Source organism: Osmerus mordax, chromosome 9 (genome assembly GCF_038355195.1).
Source record: "Osmerus mordax isolate fOsmMor3 chromosome 9, fOsmMor3.pri, whole genome shotgun sequence".
NCBI classification, from domain to species: Eukaryota; Metazoa; Chordata; class Actinopteri; order Osmeriformes; family Osmeridae; genus Osmerus; species Osmerus mordax.
This window is the reverse complement of record NC_090058.1, coordinates 1,390,258-1,408,329: the sequence shown is the minus strand read 5'-3', so window position 1 is coordinate 1,408,329 and position 18,072 is coordinate 1,390,258. Positions and strand designations below refer to the sequence as shown.

Sequence of the window (18,072 nt, the reverse complement as noted above, 5' to 3'; positions counted from 1 at the left end):
GCTCACACAGTTAGTCCAAATCCCTCTTCATTTACGAATGATTTATGAGGACTGACATACCATAGATGTCAGTCGTTAGTAGGAACAGCACACGCATTGTTATAGAAAGATAAAGATAATGCTCATTAAGCTGCATCCACAGCAACTTCCTGTAATACAGGGTTAAGTCATCTTGGTTTCTTTTCCTTGGAAGAGAAGGCCACTTGGTTCTGCTTTATTCTCATCAGTTTAGAGAGGAGGACAGCACAGTGTTGTTAGGGTGAGGGTCGGGGTTAGGTGTGGGGTTAGGGTGAGGGTCGGGGTTAGGTGTGGGGTTAGGGTTGGTACAAAGCATCCCTGCCTGGCAGGTAATCACATCACTGCTGTTGCCTCACTCTCCAGTCTGTATTATCTCTGTGTGACTGGCATGCTTCACTCTCCAGTCTGTATTATCTCTGTGTGACTGGCTTCTCTTTCCTGACCTTCTGTGACCCCTTAGACGTGAACGAGTGCCTCGACCAATCGCTGTGCGCCCACGGGAGGTGTGTCAACACGGAAGGCTCCTACAGCTGCAACTGTCACCAAGGATACGAGGCCTCACCGGACAACAGCGGTTGTCAAGGTAACTTGCTGGTGAAAGCGTAGGTCGCAGCTCACGAGGTTCCTCAGTTGATGTGGAAGTCAGAGCTGTCGCACGCCCCCCTCGCTTCAGCCCCCCTCGCTGCTACTGAGCATGTCTGTGAGGTCCAGGGGGTTTCAGGCACGGTCGGACAGCGAGGAGAGGCTGTTTACGAGCCGCTCTGTCTGTGTCTCTGTCTCCAGATGTGGACGAGTGCCTGATCCTCGGAGCCTGCCTCCACGGCAGGTGTGTCAACCTGGACGGCTCCCACAGGTGCACCTGTAGCCATGGTTACCAGGCCAGCTCCGACAGCAAAGCCTGTGAAGGTATGTAGAGGATTAGGCCCGTGGAACACAGGGTCTCTTTATAGTCCCTGTTAACACATGCTACCACATGCTACCACATGCTAACACATGCTAACACATGCTAACACATGCTACCACATGCTAACACATGCTACCACATGCTACCACATGCTAACACATGCTAACACATGCTAACACATGCTACCACATGCTAACACATGCTAACACATGCTACCACATGCTAACACATGCTAACCCATGCTACCACATGCTACCACATTCAGATCTCAATGGCCTTTTGACGTCCCCGTGATTGTGTCTTTATCAGATGTCAACGAGTGTGCTACGCGTAATGTGTGCCCCACGGGAATATGCATCAACGCCGAAGGTTCCTACTCGTGTCAGGACTGCGGGCCCGGGTTTGAGCGGGCTCCTGATGGGCTGACGTGTGAGGGTGAGGAAGCCGTACACAGAACGCCCTCTCTGTCTTGGTGAAGAACAGGGTCAAAAGTTGAAGGTCAAAGTTAGCTTCTTCTTTTTTTTGTCACATGCACCGAATAGCATAGCGTCATCAGGATAGTGACATTCTTGTGACCTGGCAAGCAGCGTCTATACAGCGGCATCACCCCCCCAAAAAAATATTAAATTAAGAAATGCGTATATTTAAACATAGTGTGTGTTGTGTGTTCCAGATGTGGATGAGTGTACCCAGACCGGCGTGTGTCTGGGCGGCGGCTGCACTAACTCTCCAGGGGCGTTCAGCTGCAGCCACTGCAGGACGGGGTACAGGGTGTCCCAGGACAGGCAGCGCTGCGAGGGTGGGGCTCCCTCATACGTCTGCTCCTTCTAGAGTCCTCCAGGACTGGGCCGGCTGTGAAACTGTCAAAGCACTGTTGTGATTGTGTTGTGTGGAGACAATGTTCTACGCATCATTACTGTACGTACAGTCCCAACTCTTCCTGATCTGTGTGTGTGTGCGTGTGTGTGTGTGTGTGTCTCTCTCTCTCTCAGATGTGGACGAGTGCCAGGGTCGGGCTGTGTGTGGGAACGGGGTGTGTGTGAACTCGCCGGGGTCCTTCTCCTGCATCAGCTGTCCTCCAGGGTACACAGTGTCTGCAGACGGAGAGCTCTGCCAAGGTGCGTCTCTCCACATCCACAGGGGAGGGGGGAGCTAGCTTAGCGGTTAGAGCATTTGACTGCAGATCGCAGGTTTAAATTCCCCCCTGTACTGGTCGTTGGTTTGGATAAAAGCTAAATGAAAACATTGTTATTGATCTGTAAGCTGTAGATGTTTACCTCAGCCGGACGGTGGTTTGACCTGCCTGTTTCCGTTCCTGATACAGATGTGGATGAGTGTGCGCTGCCCAGTACGTGTCCCCGGGGAACATGCACCAACACAGAGGGTTCCTACACCTGCCTCAACTGCAGGACTGGCTTCACTGTCTCTGACAACGGACAGGAGTGTGAAGGTAGAGTAGGCAGCCTAAGTGTGGCTCCGTGTGTGTGTGTGGGTCTGTGTGTGTGTGTGGCTCTGTGTGTGTGTGTGGCTCTGTGTGTGTGTGGCTCTGTGTGTGTGTGTGTGGCTCTGCTGCCCTCTGGTCCCAGGGCAGCAGAGCAGGCCCTGCCCTCTGGTCCCAGGGCAGCAGATGTGAGCGGCTGTGCCAGGCGAGCTGAAAGGCTCGTTGGTGCGTGTGTGATCCTTCCTCCTCTCCTGCAGTCGGCTTTGCTGTTAAAGGCGTCAGGTGTGACGGACCCTGTGGCTTTTCCTGAGCTCAAAATCCCAAAATACTCCTCTCAGACATCACATCATAGCAACAGCTTGGATCTCTCTCCACCTCTGGCACGCTCTCGACGACACAGAGGCCTTAGAGAGAGGAGGCCAGCTGGGAGTCTCTCTCCGATAGATCCCCTGGAAAGATAGAGAGCTGCTGACAATAGCAGCTGATGTCATCTTAGTGAATAACGATCTGGCTCATTAGAAGTGGCACATTTTGGTCTTTTCAGAGAGGCTTGTGTTGCGGGGGATCCTGGGCTCTCTGTGGTGTTGTGCTGAACTGAGATGCCTTTGACTGTGTCCTCCTCCTCTCCCAGATGTGGACGAGTGCGCCGGGCCTGACGCCTGCCCCGGACAGCTGTGCAGAAACACTCCAGGCTCCTTCTCCTGCCGAAGCTGTCCTCCTGGTCTCTCCCTGTCCGAGGACAGGTCTGTCTGCCAGGGTAAGACTTCTTCCTGTCTGAGGACAGGTCTGTCTGCCAGGGTAAGACTTCTTCCTGTCTGAGGACAGGTCTGTCTGCCAGGGTAAGACTTCTTCCTGTCTGAGGACAGGTCTGTCTGCCAGGGTAAGACTTCTTCCTGTCTGAGGACAGGTCTGTCTGCCAGGGTAAGACTTCTTCCTGTCTGAGGACAGGTCTGTCTGCCAGGGTAAGACTTCTTCCTGTCTGAGGACAGGTCTGTCTGCCAGGGTAAGACTTCTCCCTGTCTGAGGACAGGTCTGTCTGCCAGGGTAAGACTTCTTCCTGTCTGAGGACAGGTCTGTCTGCCAGGGTAAGACTTCTTCCTGTCTGAGGACAGGTCTGTCTGCCAGGGTAAGACTTCTTCCTGTCTGAGGACAGGTCTGTCTGCCAGGGTAAGACTTCTTCCTGTCTGAGGACAGGTCTGTCTGCCAGGGTAAGACTTCTTCCTGTCTGAGGACAGGTCTGTCTGCCAGGGTAAGACTTCTTCCTGTCTGAGGACAGGTCTGTCTGCCAGGGTAAGACTTCTTCCTGTCTGAGGACAGGTCTGTCTGCCAGGGTAAGGCTGCCTGCAACCTCCGCTCCACTCTCACACCCGACTGTTTTCACCCCCTCAGCAACACTACACACTGTCTCCATGAGAAACACAGTCTCTGCCGGGAAAAGGAATTTCCACTGATCACATAACCGTGATCCAATGAGTGTTTGTTGATAGTCATTAAGCACCACCTGTAATGGCTTGCTGTTTTGGAACCAATGTTCCTGCATACTTATCTTTCCACCCTTTTTAATAAAGCGCTGGCAGTGCTGATAAACAGGACTTTGCATGCTGTACAGACTCAGTGACTCGCACGCAGGCAGGGGCGGCAGACAGTAGAGACAGGGGAGGGCAGAGAGTAGAGGCAGGCGAGGGCAGAGAGTAGAGGCAGGGGAGGGCAGACAGTAGAAGCAGGGGAGGGCAGACAGTAGAGGCAGGGGAGGGCAGACATTAGAGGCAGGGGAGGGCAGACAGTAGAAGCAGGGGAGGGCAGACAGTAGAGGCAGGGGAGGGCAGAGAGTGAGGGCAGACAGTAGAGGCAGGGGAGGGCAGACAGTAGAAGCAGGGGAGGGCAGACAGTAGAGGCAGGGGAGGGCAGACAGTAGAGGCAGGGGAGGGCAGACAGTAGAGGCAGGGGAGGGCAGACAGTAGAGGCAGGGGAGGGCAGACAGTAGAAGCAGGGGAGGGCAGACAGTAGAGGCAGGGGAGGGCAGAGAGTAGAGGCAGACAGTAGAGTCAGGAGAGACAGGCAGTCAGAACTGGGTGTCTGGTTGTCTGTCTCTGGGTGGGGTGATATGATCTTTAACATGTTTCTTGTTATGATGTATTATATCTCTCTCTCTTTCCTTTCGTCAGACATAGACGAGTGCCTCTTCCTGGGGGCGTGTCCTGGGGGTGTGTGCACCAATACCGAGGGCTCCTTCTCCTGCATGACATGTGACCTCGGCTTCGCCCTCTCAGCCAATGGCCTCTCCTGTGAAGGTGCGGCCCTTCTCCTCTTCCTACTTCCTGAACTCTGACAGCCAATCAGATTCCATCAGTGATTACCTGTGGTCACAGGCTAGCTTCATGAGATGTTTTCAGTCACACACCTTCATTCCAGTGTAGGAAGAGATGTCATGTGATGCATGTAAATGTTCATGACACTCATCTTGAGGTAAAAAAACCCCCAACAACTTTATTTCTAGAACAAACAACTTTGTGAGCTTAGCTCTCTGTGGTGTGAGCGTGTCGCCAGCTGCGTCGCGTGTGTGTCCCGTGTGTGTGTGTGACTGTCCCGTGTGTGTGTGTGTCCCGTGTGTGTGTGTGACTGTCCCGTGTGTGACGTCCCTCCTAGACGTGGACGAGTGTGCGTCTGGAGGTGTGTGTGCGGGAGGACGCTGCAGCAACACCCTGGGCTCCTTCAGCTGCTCCTGCCCCCCCGGACTGGAGCTGGGGGAGGGGACCACCTGCAGAGGTGCACACACACACACACACAGTGTCTGCTGTGTCTGAGTTCAGCTCATATCACACAGCCCAAGAGTTTACTTTACTTCACTTTATAACCATGAATCAGCTGACCTGATTTTAACGCTTGTCCGTGTGTGTGTGTGTGTGTGTGAGACAGATGTGGATGAGTGTGTGTCCGGAGCCGTCTGTGGAGACGGGGAGTGTATGAACACTGAGGGCTCGTACCTGTGCATCTGTCCTGATGGATACAGCTCTGCTGTAGACGCTGGTGTGGGCTGCAGAGGTAGGAACCACCAGCGATGGTGCACACATCCTTCACTCAAGTACAAGTACACACATCCTCCGCTCAAGTACAAGTACACCTATATCTATCTCTCTTGCCCTGCCTGGCCCTATATCTATCTCTCTGGCCCTGCCTGGCCATATATCTATCTCTCTGGCCCTGCCTGGCCATATATCTATCTCTCTGGCCCTGCCTGGCCCTATATCTATCTCTCTGGCCCTGCCTGGCCCTATATCTATCTCTCTGGCCCTGCCTGGCCCTATATATATCTCTCTGGCCCTGCCTGGCCCTATATTTATCCAATAAATACAAATGGTAGAGAATAAGAAACCTGAAGGCTCTATCTCTCCAGCCTCTCTCCCCCCTTCTCTCCCCCCCTCTCTCCCCCCCTCTCCTCTCCAGTTTGGGGTCACAGGCATCTAGACAAACTGGCACAGAGTCTCACATTCAGCCATGTCTCTAATAGGCCATCATGGCCAGACATCAACCACCTCACTCCTCTCTCTCCCCCTCTCGCTGTCTGTCTCTCTCCCTCGCTCTCTCTCATCTCTGCTCCTCTCTGTCCACTAGTTTGATGTCAGTCCAGCTGTACCCAGTGACCTGGTCACACACCCGACAAAAAACCCCACTGATTTCTGGCTAGATCACTGGCCTGTTCCTAGAACATTCTGGGAAATCGGCTGTCAAAATACAGATTAATGGTGTACACTGGAAGAATCAGTAGGAAAGGGTCATAACTTGGGCTAGATGTCTGAAAGGATGAATATTGATTCTGGCTTGTTCCAGCTCTGAGAGGCAGCCTGAATGCAGTGACAGAACACTGGGCAGTAAACTGAGCATGTTATGAAGGCTGGCGGAGGTGACATGAAGCAGGTAGGCTGTGAGTTGGGCCCCTGGCCTGGGCTGGAACGACTCAGGGCTGGGGTTTGGGACGGGGGGCCCCCGCCCCCCTGTGCCCCCCCGTGCCCCGGCTGGGCTGGGCTCGGGTCCCCTGTGAGCTGTGCCTCCATGGAGCCCCAGACAGCATCCACAACACGGAGCAGGCCCTGCACCCCGCCCTGCACCCCACCCTGCCCCTGGCCCCCGCCCTGCCCCTGGCCCCCGCCCTGCCCCTGGCACCGTGCCACTGCAAATATTGGCCTTTAATTATCCTATAAATCAGAGACTGGGTATATTTTCCTGCCGTCTGCCGTCGTGTGTGGAGCGCTGACACAATGAAAACCAGGCCCCTGCCATGTTGGGTCGCAGGGAGCTTATTGGATAGAGGAGGTCAGGTGAGCACGGGTTGCCAGGTTCTGTGTGTTCATGTAAAACCCCCTAAGATTGGCTACCTGGAGGGATGTGATCAGGGGCACTGTTTAGAACCTGTAGTCAGTAGCTTATTCACTAGTCATAGCAATCGTACAGCACAGGTCTAAGCGTCTACATTCCTCTAGTGTAAATGCTGTCGTCGTATTGCTTGTGTCCGCTCTCCGCGCCTCCTACCTGGGTTTACTCTGTAGGTTGTCTCTTTACCAAACTTTGGCAAACAGGGGGGGTTTTCCCCTGTGCTTCCCTCCCCTTGCTGACTCTCCCGCTCTTACTACCACAACACAAATACCTTGTAAGTGATGTTGTAATGCTGCAATTACCCACCGATCTACATTTAATCAAGCGTACAGCCATCATTATTAATTGTTTAAGGGGAGAATGTTCCCAGCCTGCAAAGCCGAAGCACATGTTTTTTTTACGTTTCCTGTTTGCTAGCATCGTAAAGTTTTCCGAAAGGGACAGTGCGTTCAGACAAGCCCCTGATTGCCCCAGCATTCCTCAGATGTGTGTCCCCTGTGGGTTTAGAGATCCCAGAAACTGGATACTTACTATATAGACCATCACTGTCAAGTCTCACACCTCTCTATCTGTCCCCCCCCCTCCCTCCCTCCCCCCTCCCCCCTCCCTCTCTCCCTTCATCTCCCCTCCCCCCCTCCCTCCCCCCCTCCCTCCCAGACATGGATGAGTGCAGTAAGGACAGCGTGTGCTCCAGAGGCAGGTGTGTGAACACAGACGGATCTTTCCTGTGCCTGTGTGAGGCTGGCTTCAAGTTCTCCTCCCACACAGCTGACTGTGAAGGTGAGACACCTCCAACTCCACCCCTCTACCCCGCTCCCCATGGCTGGAGCCAAGCAGCCCCCCTAACCCCATTCCCCCTGCCCCCAGCCTACCTGCCCCCCATCCCCCCTGCCCCCCATCCCCCCTGCCCCCCAGCCCCAGAGGGAGGATGGATGACCCTGTTGTGACTCGAGGTGTTTCTCCCTCTGGAAGCTCCACCTCTGCTCCTTCACAAGTTCTTGGGTTGCTGAGATAATGTTGTTGTTGGCCGTGCCGGGGCCCGAGACCCGGGACAGCAGCTACACAGGCCTGGGGCCCGGTGTGTGTGTGTCACTGTGTGTGTGAGTGTGTGTCACTGTGTGCGTGTCTGTGTGTGTGTGAGTGTGTGTCACTGTGTGTGTGTCTGTATGTCACTGTGTGTGTGTGTGTCTGTGTGTCACTGTGTGTGTGTGTGTGTACGTACACACACGTGATAGTGTGTGTGCCGTGTGTGTGTGTCCTCAGATCAGAATGAGTGTGAGGAGTTTGGCAGCTCGGTGTGTGGTACCTGGCGCTGTGAGAACACCCTGGGCTCGTACCGCTGCTTCAGGGGCTGCCAGCCTGGCCTGGAGGGGGCGCTGGAGGGAGACTGTGGTGAGTGTCGTCCCCCCCTCTCTGTTTACAGTTACCTCAGGGCGGCGGTGAGGAACGCCTGTTGAAATTTAAGTCTTTATTGTTCCCTTAGCAGGCATACACACACACAGACACACCTGATGTTCGTCACAGTTATACTGATGTGGTCCTGGCTTGCACAGATAGAAAGGCTCAAGTGGATCCAGCACTATCAGGTTCTCTGGGTCTTCCAGGGCTAGGGGCCGGGGGCTGGGGTCGGGGGCTGGGGTCGGGGGCTGGGGCCGGGGGCTGGGGTCGGGGGCTGGGGCCGGGGGCTGGGGTTGGGGGCTGGGGTCGGGGGCTGGGGTCGGGGGCTGGGGTCGGGGGCTAGGGGCCGGGGGCTGGGGTCGGGGGCCGGGGGTCGGGGGCCGGGGGCCAGGGCAGTCTGTTTATTCTGAGGCTGTGTTAACTCTTCTAGTCAGATTCCACGGCAGCTCCAGGTCTCCACCTCTGTAGTGATGTTGTAGTGATGCTGTAGTGATGCTGTAGTGATGCTGTAGTGATGCTGTAGTGATGCTGTAATGATGCTGTAGTGATGCTGTAGTGATGCTGTAATGATGCTGTAGTGATGCTGTAGTGATGCTGTAGTGATGCTGTCGTGATGCTGTCGTGATGCTGTAGTGATGCTGTAGTGATGCTGTAGTGATGATGTAGTGATGCTGTACTTATGCTGTAGTGATGCTGTAATGATGCTGAAGTGATGCTGTAGTGATGCTGTAATGATGCTGTAGTGATGCTGTAGTGATGCTGAAGTGATGCTATAGTTATGCTGTAGTGATGCTGTAGTGATGCTGTAATGATGCTGAAGTGATGCTGTAGTTATGCTGTAGTGATGCTGTAGTGATGCTGTAATGATGCTGTAGTGATGCTGTAGTGATGCTGTAATGATGCTGAAGTGATGCTGTAGTGATGCTGTAATGATGCTGTAGTGATGCTGTAGTGATGCTGTAGTGATGCTGTAGTGATGATGTAGTGATGCTGTAGTGATGATGTAGTGATGCTGTAGTGATGCTGTAGTGATGCTGTAGTGATGCTGTAGTGATGATGTAGTGATGCTGTAGTGATGCTGTAGTGATGATGTAGTGATGATGTAGTGATGCTGTAGTGATGCTGTAGTGATGCTGTAGTGATGCTGTAGTGATGCTGTAGTGATGATGTAGTGATGCTGTAGTGATGCTGTAGTGATGATGTAGTGATGATGTAGTGATGCTGTAGTGATGCTGTAGTGATGCTGTAGTGATGCTGTAGTGATGATGTAGTGATGCTGTAGTGATGCTGTAGTGATGATGTAGTGATGATGTAGTGATGCTGTAGTGATGCTGTAGTGATGCTGTAGTGATGCCAGCCCTCACTCCACTCCCCCCCTCTCCAGCCAGGGACCTGTGTGATGGGAGGGCCGTGCTCTCTCTCTCCCTCTCTCTCCTTTTCTCCTTCTCTCCCCTTCTCCCTCTCTCTGTTTCCCTTTCTCTCTCTGTCCCCCCCCCTCCCCCACCAGCCAGCTCCTCACACAATAGCTGCTTGTTCCTGGGCCTGATGGGGAGTGGAGGGACAAGCTGCCGTCACCATAGTAACGTGTCCGGGGAGGGAGCTCACGTACCCGCCGAGACCGTTTTGTCTGCTCATAAAAATCATCAAATATTTAAGAAGAGGCCAGACTGTAATGTGCTCTCACTCTGAGGGGCTGTATTTATACTCCCTGGGCCTCCGAAGAGCTGGCGGTTGTCTTTGGCTTTGCTCGCCACGCTCATTTTGCGGTCGTAATACAAAAGGGGAAAACTGTTTTTCCTCAGTTTGAGTGTGAGCTGTAACTGTGTCCGTCCTGTAGACCTCAGTAGACCTCTGCTCCATGTAGACCTCTGCTCCATGTAGAGCTCTGCTCCATGTAGACCTCAGTAGACCTCTGCTCCATGTAGACCTCAGTAGACCTCTGCTCCATGTAGACCTCTGCTCCATGTAGACCTCAGTAGACCTCTGCTCCATGTAGACCTCTGCTCCATGTAGACCTCTGCTCCATGTAAACCTCTGCTCCATGTAGACCTCTGCTCCATGTAGACCTCTGCTCCATGTAGACCTCTGCTCCATGTAGACCTCTGCTCCATGTAGAGCTCTGCTCCATGTAGAGCTCTGCTCCATGTAGAGCTCTCCCACAGCTACGATGCTGCTGGGTGGCTCACTGTGGGCAGGAGCCCCTGTGTGGCTTCACCCTGCCTGTGTGCGTGTCTTTTCAGTTGTATATCTATTAGATTCGGTCTTTATTGTCGGACACATCAGAGTTCGCTAGTTTTTGATTTACGGTGGTTATGATCATCTTTAATACAGCGTAACCAGGCCCCGGAAATCTCCTGTGGTCACACTCCCTGTCCTTCCTCCTGCCAGCCCCTCCCATGTACAGAGCCGTTCTGCAGTCTTTGTGTGATTTATCAACCCGCTGCCCGCTGGCCACATGGAGACTGATGTCGAGGGGTGGGTGAACACAGGCTGTTAAAAACACTCTGACCTCCATTGTGGGCAGGGGTCAGGGGGGGTCAGGGATGAAACAGCAGATGAAACACAGAAACACGCGTCGCTGTAAAACAATACACCTCCTGAACCCCCTGCCGGCCCAGCGTGTCAGGCAGCTCCTGCATCTGGCTCGCATCAGGTCCAGGGTTGCCCAGGGAGCCCAGCTTCTCTCTCCATGTGGTAGAGATTAACACGGAACCAGGACCTCCACTTAACCTTCCCGCCTGACCCGGCACCATCCCCGGATCTCCTCCCTGGAAGCTGGGGCCCCTGGAGCAGACAGCCTTAGCGATGGGGTAGCTAATTGAGCAGGTCGCCCCATCACCTCAGCACCTCCCGTCCAAACTGAACTCCTCACCCTTCCTCCCACCTCCCCTCCCCGTCTCCCCTCCGGCGATGGAACCACCGTCCTTTCTGACTTAACGCCGGTGATGGTAGCATGGAAAGAGGAAGTGAGGTAACAGCTTCCTGTCGGAGCCTGACAGCAGTTATGTCATGCGTTCCGTGTTTCCCACAGGTCATGAGCTCCATGATTAGCATGCGCAGCTCTCTCTCGCTTCCACGGACAATTCTAATTGGCCTGTTTAGTGACGCTGTCAGTCCAGTGGTATCCCTGTCTGAGGTGGTCCGTGGAAACCCCCCTGACGCGCTGGATACCATCATCCCAGAGACTCCACATGTGGAAGCAGGCCCTTTTGTTCCATGTTTCATACATGGGGGGAAAGCTCTAAGACCCTGATGATTTCATGGAGCAGCTGAACGTTTAGAAGATCGGCCTCAGAGACTGGGAGGCTCCAACGCTTCAAGAGAAACCCACTTCTCTCCCAAGCAGGAAGGTTGCTTGCTCGCTGCAGGTCACAGTACCCCCCCCCCCCCCGACTCTCAGCAGGCTGTCCAGATGGAGATGTAGGTGGACTGGTGGAAATGTTTGCCTCCTCGTAAACCGAATCAAGTAAAACTAATTTCACCTTAAACAAAATACCAGCCAAATGTCATTACAAATATAGAACAGAATAAGTTATTAGAATAAGACTTTTAGAGTTTCTTAGCATAAATTAACAAAAGAATGTCTCCTACACCAGCTGTTGAATGGACTCTCTCCCAGTATCCTGTTATTACTGTGGTTAGACTTACCTGTCTAAATCAATTTCTGACTAAACCAGACAAGTTGAGTCAAAATTTAGATTGATTTTGACAGCAGACTTACAGTATAAACTGTGTTACATTGGTCCAGACTTACAGTATAAACAATGTTACATTGGTCCAGTGGTCCCCTGCTGGAGGAGACAGTCAGAGGTCGCCCCTCCTTGAGAGAGAGACTCTGCTCTGTGATGCAGCGGTGGTCAGGGCCCTGGCCCCGGACCCTGGCCCCGGACCCTGGCCCCAGACCCTGGCCATGGGCCCTGGCCCCTGGCCCCGGACCCTGGGCCCGGACCCTGGCCCCCGGACCCTGGCCCCGGGCCCTGGCCCCTGGCCCCGGACCCTGGCCCCGGACCCTGGCCCCGGACCCTGGCCCCGGACCCTGGGCCCGGACCCTGGCCCCCGGACCCTGGCCCCGGGCCCTGGCCCCTGGCCCCGGACCCTGGCCCCTGGCCCCTGGCCCCGGACCCTGGCCCCGGACCCTGGCCCCGGACCCTGGCCCCTGGCCCCGGACCCTGGCCCCGGGCCCCAGACCCTGGCCCCGGGCCCTGGCCCCGGACCCTGGCCCCAGACCCTGGCCCCAGACCCTGGCCCCTGGCCCCGGACCCTGGGCCCGGCTCTCTCCCTCCCCACCGAGAGGACCCAGTTCCTGGCTTCTCCGGGCCTCTCCCTGTGTGCAGAGAAAGGTCTTATCTGGGTCATGTCATGTCCCTTGGTCAAACAGTAGAGATGCAGACCACAATGTGTTTCACATCATAACCACACACTCTCATATAGATAAGTTTGGGCTGATTCAAGTATTTGTGAAGTTGGAAATAGCCCTCACATGTGGTCTACTAACAAAGGAAATTTGGAAAAAGTACCTCGAGATCCTTCGAAGCTGTTTGATACTGAGTGTGACTCCTGACCTTTTCACTCTTCAGTAATCTGCAGCAGAAGCGCATTTGACAACTGAAATTAAAATACAAAAGCAATAGTTGAGTCGCAGAACAAATTGAACAAGCAAGCTAACACTGACCTGTTATCTTCCAGAGCAACTTCAGAATGTGTGTTTGTGTTTTAAACAATTATAATCAGCCTTGCCTGTTTAAAGCTATCTGTCTTTGGCCCTTTCACCGAACGTGGGACGCCAAGAAATATTAAATTATGTATGTAAGAAATTGCTAACAAATGTTCCCTTTAAACAGAGAGAGTTTGGTGTTATGTGGTCCGGGTGGAAGACCCTGACTCCCCCTTGCTTCCCTCTGCTCTCACGCATCCAAGTGTACACATACCCAGGTCTCCTGATTTCATTAAACATGCTTTATGATCTATGGCCTGTGTATGCTAACGTCTGAGTCGGGTTGCCAGGTTTGTACCTATCCCTCCTTTTAGCATCCTGAGCCGGTCCAGATCAGCTCCCCTGCTGTGATATCCTTCACAGGGACATTCTCTGGCATCTCACCAGCCTCTTTGAGATGTCAAACACATCAAAACAAGTTTGGTCCGATCCATCGATGAACATTAAGAGGACATTCCGGGATGCCAGAACTGTTATTAAAACCCCCCGTTTGAGCCAAATAGATAGAGTATTTACACACAGACGTCCATAACAGACATGTCTGAAGTGGCTTATGTCAGTGGCGGCCCCTGGATGCCTGTAAACCAGTCTTGCTGTTACATAATCCCACCTCAACAGCCTCAGAAAGCGAGCAACAAGTCAGTCCTTGCTCCACAGAGAGACCCAGAGGAGCGGCCTAGGCTGAAGGATTCCAGATGCTGCCTGCTCTCTAGGACGCTGAACGCGCGGTGAGACGGGGGCCTTGCAGACCCTCTGCTGGGTTCATTGATAGCCATCAGAGCCAGCAAAATGGACTCCATCATATTATCTGGGTCCCCACGAAGCTGGAAACCATCCAGCTCATACCGCGAGTTCATTTAGCCGCCCTGACGTGTTATGATGGCTGTGATTGCTGTTGTTATTGTAAGGCGTTGTGGTAGTCGAGTTTGTTTTAGTCTTGCGTCACACTTAGAAGGTCAGGCAATTATTTAGTGCAATTATTTAGTGACTTAGAACTGTGCGAGAAAAAAAGAATCGTACCTACTTCTTGAGGTAAAATAATTTAGAGAGAAATGTGAAGCTTTTAGTTACAGATCCTTTACCTCAGTGCCCTTTTACTGACTTTAGGACATTTATTAAATGTTAAGATGCTTCTTCTAACACTGAAAAATGGTACTGAAATAACCTCACCTCACTGCGAGACTGTGCTTTGATTGAAACCAGTTGACTGGTTGTTTAGCATGTAGAGATGGTGATCACCTCTGTCCTCTCCTGCACAGACACAGACGAGTGTTTGAATGAGACCATCTGCGGTGACCACGGCTTCTGTGAGAACACGGACGGCTCCTTCCGCTGCCAGTGTGACCAGGGCTACACTAACCCCCTTGGGGACCCTGGCCAGGCCTGTGTGGGTGGGTACCCGCTCACTGACAGGATTTACATTTACATTTAGTCATTTAGCAGACGCTCTTATCCAGAACGACTTACAGTAAGTACAGGGACATTCCCCCGAGGCAAGTAGGGTGAAGTGCCTTGCCCAAGGACACAACGTCAGTTGGCATGACCGGGAATCGAACTGGCAACCTTCGGATTACTAGTCCAACTCCCTCACCGCTCAGCCACCTGACTCCCAGCCACCTGAATCCCAGGATGCTCCTCCTACACTGTTAACCTGGATTCCCAATATTGTTTGCGTCTTAGAAAGAAGGAAACTTTAATTTACATGATATATTTCACGTGGAAAAGATTTGCCTTGACTGGCGTTGTGATGTAATGTTTTACAATGTTTAGTGTGAATGTGTGTGTGTGTGTGTGGGGGGGGGGGGGGGCAGTTGATGTGCGTGTGTTCAGTTTGTGTGTGTGTGTGTCAGTGTGTGTGTGTGTGTGAGCCTCTGCATGGATGCACCCTGTGAACCCCTCTCTCTCCCTCCTGGGCAGACGTGAACGAGTGTGAGATGAGCCTGGCGCTGTGCGGGACAGCCCTGTGTGAGAACGTGGACGGCAGCTTCCTGTGCATCTGCCCCAGCAACCACCAGGAATTTGATCCTCTCACCAGCCAGTGCCGCTCTCTGGGTAACCCTGCACACACACAGACTCCTGGGTCTTAGCGCCTCAGCTCCTTTCTGGGAGTTGTAGTTTTTACCTTAATGAGCCGTCTCATACTATCCAAACATGTGGGTGAGGGAGGGATGTGTGTGGGGGGGTAACGGACACGGGGGGGGGGGGGGGGACACACGACCTCAGCGATCCAGAGTCTCAGCTGAGGTCGTGTCTGTTATTCAGGATAGCACCACCCCGGCAGGTTAGCATGAGTTCAAGTTATCGAAAAATGAATTACAAGGGGAGAGTTTCAAGCTTTGAGTGTTCAACTCTGAGGTCCAGTTATCCCAGAGCCAAACTTCCCCTTCAAAGACAAATAAGGATAAGGTATAGAAAGTGGGAACAGCACTTTGGAAACGTCTCCCGCTATAACTCTAACATGATTTGACGTAAACAGATTACCGAAATGCAAGCAAGGACTCTCCCAAACAAAGTAACAAGCTCACCTCTCCACCACGAACGTGTGGAACCGGCCTGTCGTCAGCTTGTCAGGAGAGTGTGTGTGTGTGTGTGTGTCTGGGTGTGTCGCGAATGGGGCATATTTACATTATTAAGCCCCGCTCTCCCTGCCGAGATATTTGGTGTTCTGGTTGAACCCCAGCTATGCCCTGTATACTCGCTCCTCAGCTCTGCATTCCTCTGTTTGCTTTGGACGTGCGCTAATCAATCATGTGAGACTGAATGGTGCGTTGTCTCACATGCCAGTGTTTCCATTTGGCTTAGCTTAGCTTAGCCTGCTGCTAGGGGCTGGAGGCTGAGCCCATGCCTTGGTTGTGGATGAATGAGCAGGCCCGGTAGAGGCAGCTGATGGTATGTGCTGCCTGCTGTCTGCATGCGGCGCGGAGGGAACGGCCTTCGATGAGCGCACAGCCAAGCCCGCCGGCAGGCCGGCCTGCCTGGTTATGGTGATGGATGGCGTGAGATTGTCTTGGAGGGCTCCCGGTCCTGGAACATTCTAGAACCAGGCGCCCGGCATCTCTGCTCCAGTGTGGGAACCTAGTTCCCACAGACATATGCTAGTGTAGATAGCTAGTTGGGCTGATGTTGGAATTCACAATACACTCCTTGTATACTGCAACAGAGGGTTGATGAAGCTCAGTGGTTAGAGCACCCGACTGCAGGTCAACAGGTTACCCTGTATGAGTACATCATGACTTGTTTAGCTGCGTGTCTGTGTTCCTGGCTGTCCTAACGCGAGGTGTGCTGCCGTCCTGCTGCAGGGGAGACGGGCGCCCCTGCGTACACCTCCCCGGAGGAGCGGCAGAGGAAGGACTGCTTCTACAACCTGAACGACGCCAACTTCTGCGACAACGTCCTGTCCCGCAACACCACCAAGCAGGAGTGCTGCTGCAGCGCTGGCTCCGGCTGGGGGGACGGCTGTGAGATTCACCCCTGCCCCCCCCCTGGAGGAGGTACAGACCAGGGGAGGGGAGGTACAGACCAGCGGAGGAGAGGGGAGGGTATGTAAGGTGTATGTAAGGTGTCTAACTGGTATTGTTTTTCTAGAGGAGTACCACCAGTTGTGTCCACATGGCAGCGGGCTGCTGTCCCAGCCAGCCTCCTCTCCCCAGGGCCTGGACCAGCCTCCGTTCACAGGTACGCTACCTTCACCCCCCCCCCCCCACATGCTACTTTCACCCGCCACACGCCACCGCCTGCAGCCTCTTCACAGCTCCCTCCCTCCTCTGCACACGCTCAGACAGAAGCGCTGCCTCAGCTCTGTTTATTTCTGCCCACGGCAGCCAGGCTGTGAGGAAAGATAAGAGGAGAAGTCGTTTCCCGCCTCGTTTATGGTTTTTGCTCCACGGTTAGTGGTGTAGGACTGGAGGGGATACCTGCATGCCTGGATAATCGATCACACATGTCGCGCTGGCAGCTTGTTCTAATAGAGAAAGAGGCTGTTGTGAGCAGTGTGATGATTTGTTAGGTTAGAGTATGTACTCCAGTTAGCACTGGGAATTCATACATGCGTCAAGTGCTTAAGTTCCACCTTTATCTCACCCACTCCCCCTTTCTCTCTCATCTTCTCTCTCTCCTTCTCTCTCTCCCTCTCTCTCTCCCTCTCTCTCTCTCTCTCCTGTGTCTCCAGATATCGATGAGTGTGAGATGTTTGGGCCAGACATCTGTAAGAACGGCCGCTGCACCAACCTGTTCTCCTCCTACTCCTGCTTCTGCCTCTCTGGCTTCTACTACGACAACATCCGTCTGGAGTGTGTGGGTACGTCTGCCAGCTAGTCCCTGATGCCACAAACACACACCTACAGGGCTGCTGATTTAACTGTGTGTGCCTGTGCCCGTGTGTGTGTGTGTGCCGTCCAGACTACGACGAGTGTGAGACAGAGAAGGTGTGTGTGGACGGGGTGTGTGTGAACACGGCAGGGTCGTTTAACTGCTTCTGCAGCCCTCCTCTGGTCCTGGACACCTCGCGCAGACGCTGCATCAGCCTGAACACCACGGAGGGTCAGTCACACACACTCACACTCTCACACACACTCTCACTCACACTCTCACACACACTCTCACACACACTCTCACACACACTCTCACACACACACACACTCTCACACACACTCTCACACACACTCTCACACACACACACACACACACACACACACTCTCACACACACTCTCACACACACACATTCTATCACACACACATCCAGTAAACATTCATCAGTGACACTTTTACAGTCACAATAATGGATTTATCGTGTATTTATATCTCTTTTTTTCCTTCCTTCCTTCTTTTCTCCCTCCCCACCACCCTCTCTCCCCCATCCTCCCTCCCCCCCGTCCTCCCTCCTCCCTGGACCACAGAGAGCCAGGAGGTGGATGAGGACATCCACCTGGACATCTGCTGGCAGGCTCTGCTCCAGGATGATGTGTGCTCCCAGCCGCTGTTGGGTCGCAGGACCACCTACACTGAGTGCTGCTGTCTGTACGGGGTGGCCTGGAGCGACCAGTGTGCCTTCTGCCCCCTCAGGGACTCAGGTGAGAACAGGGAACCAGGGACACCTGTAGGACTAGCCAGGGCCAGGTCTAGCTAGCCAAGGACAGGTCTAGCTAGCCAGGGCCAGGTCTAGCTAGCCAAGGACAGGTCTAGCTAGCCAGGGCCAGGTCTAGCTAGCCAGGGACAGCTGTAGGACT

At 53.6% G+C, this 18,072-nt stretch overlaps 1 protein-coding gene across 1 annotated transcript in view; it reads left to right on the top strand.

Annotated features, from left to right (window-relative positions):
- Positions 1-18,072, top strand: part of LOC136949020 (latent-transforming growth factor beta-binding protein 2-like) — an 86,191-nt gene that overhangs the window by 63,557 nt on the left and 4,562 nt on the right. The window contains 20 exon segments of the mRNA XM_067243212.1: positions 479-601; positions 802-924; positions 1,232-1,357; positions 1,596-1,721; positions 1,915-2,040; positions 2,247-2,372; positions 2,995-3,120; positions 4,529-4,654; positions 5,010-5,129; positions 5,280-5,405; positions 7,392-7,514; positions 7,998-8,126; positions 14,106-14,237; positions 14,764-14,898; positions 15,086-15,090; positions 16,124-16,337; positions 16,432-16,521; positions 17,015-17,143; positions 17,245-17,385; positions 17,743-17,916. Coding sequence (XP_067099313.1) covers positions 479-601; positions 802-924; positions 1,232-1,357; positions 1,596-1,721; positions 1,915-2,040; positions 2,247-2,372; positions 2,995-3,120; positions 4,529-4,654; positions 5,010-5,129; positions 5,280-5,405; positions 7,392-7,514; positions 7,998-8,126; positions 14,106-14,237; positions 14,764-14,898; positions 15,086-15,090; positions 16,124-16,337; positions 16,432-16,521; positions 17,015-17,143; positions 17,245-17,385; positions 17,743-17,916 — 2,520 coding nt within the window.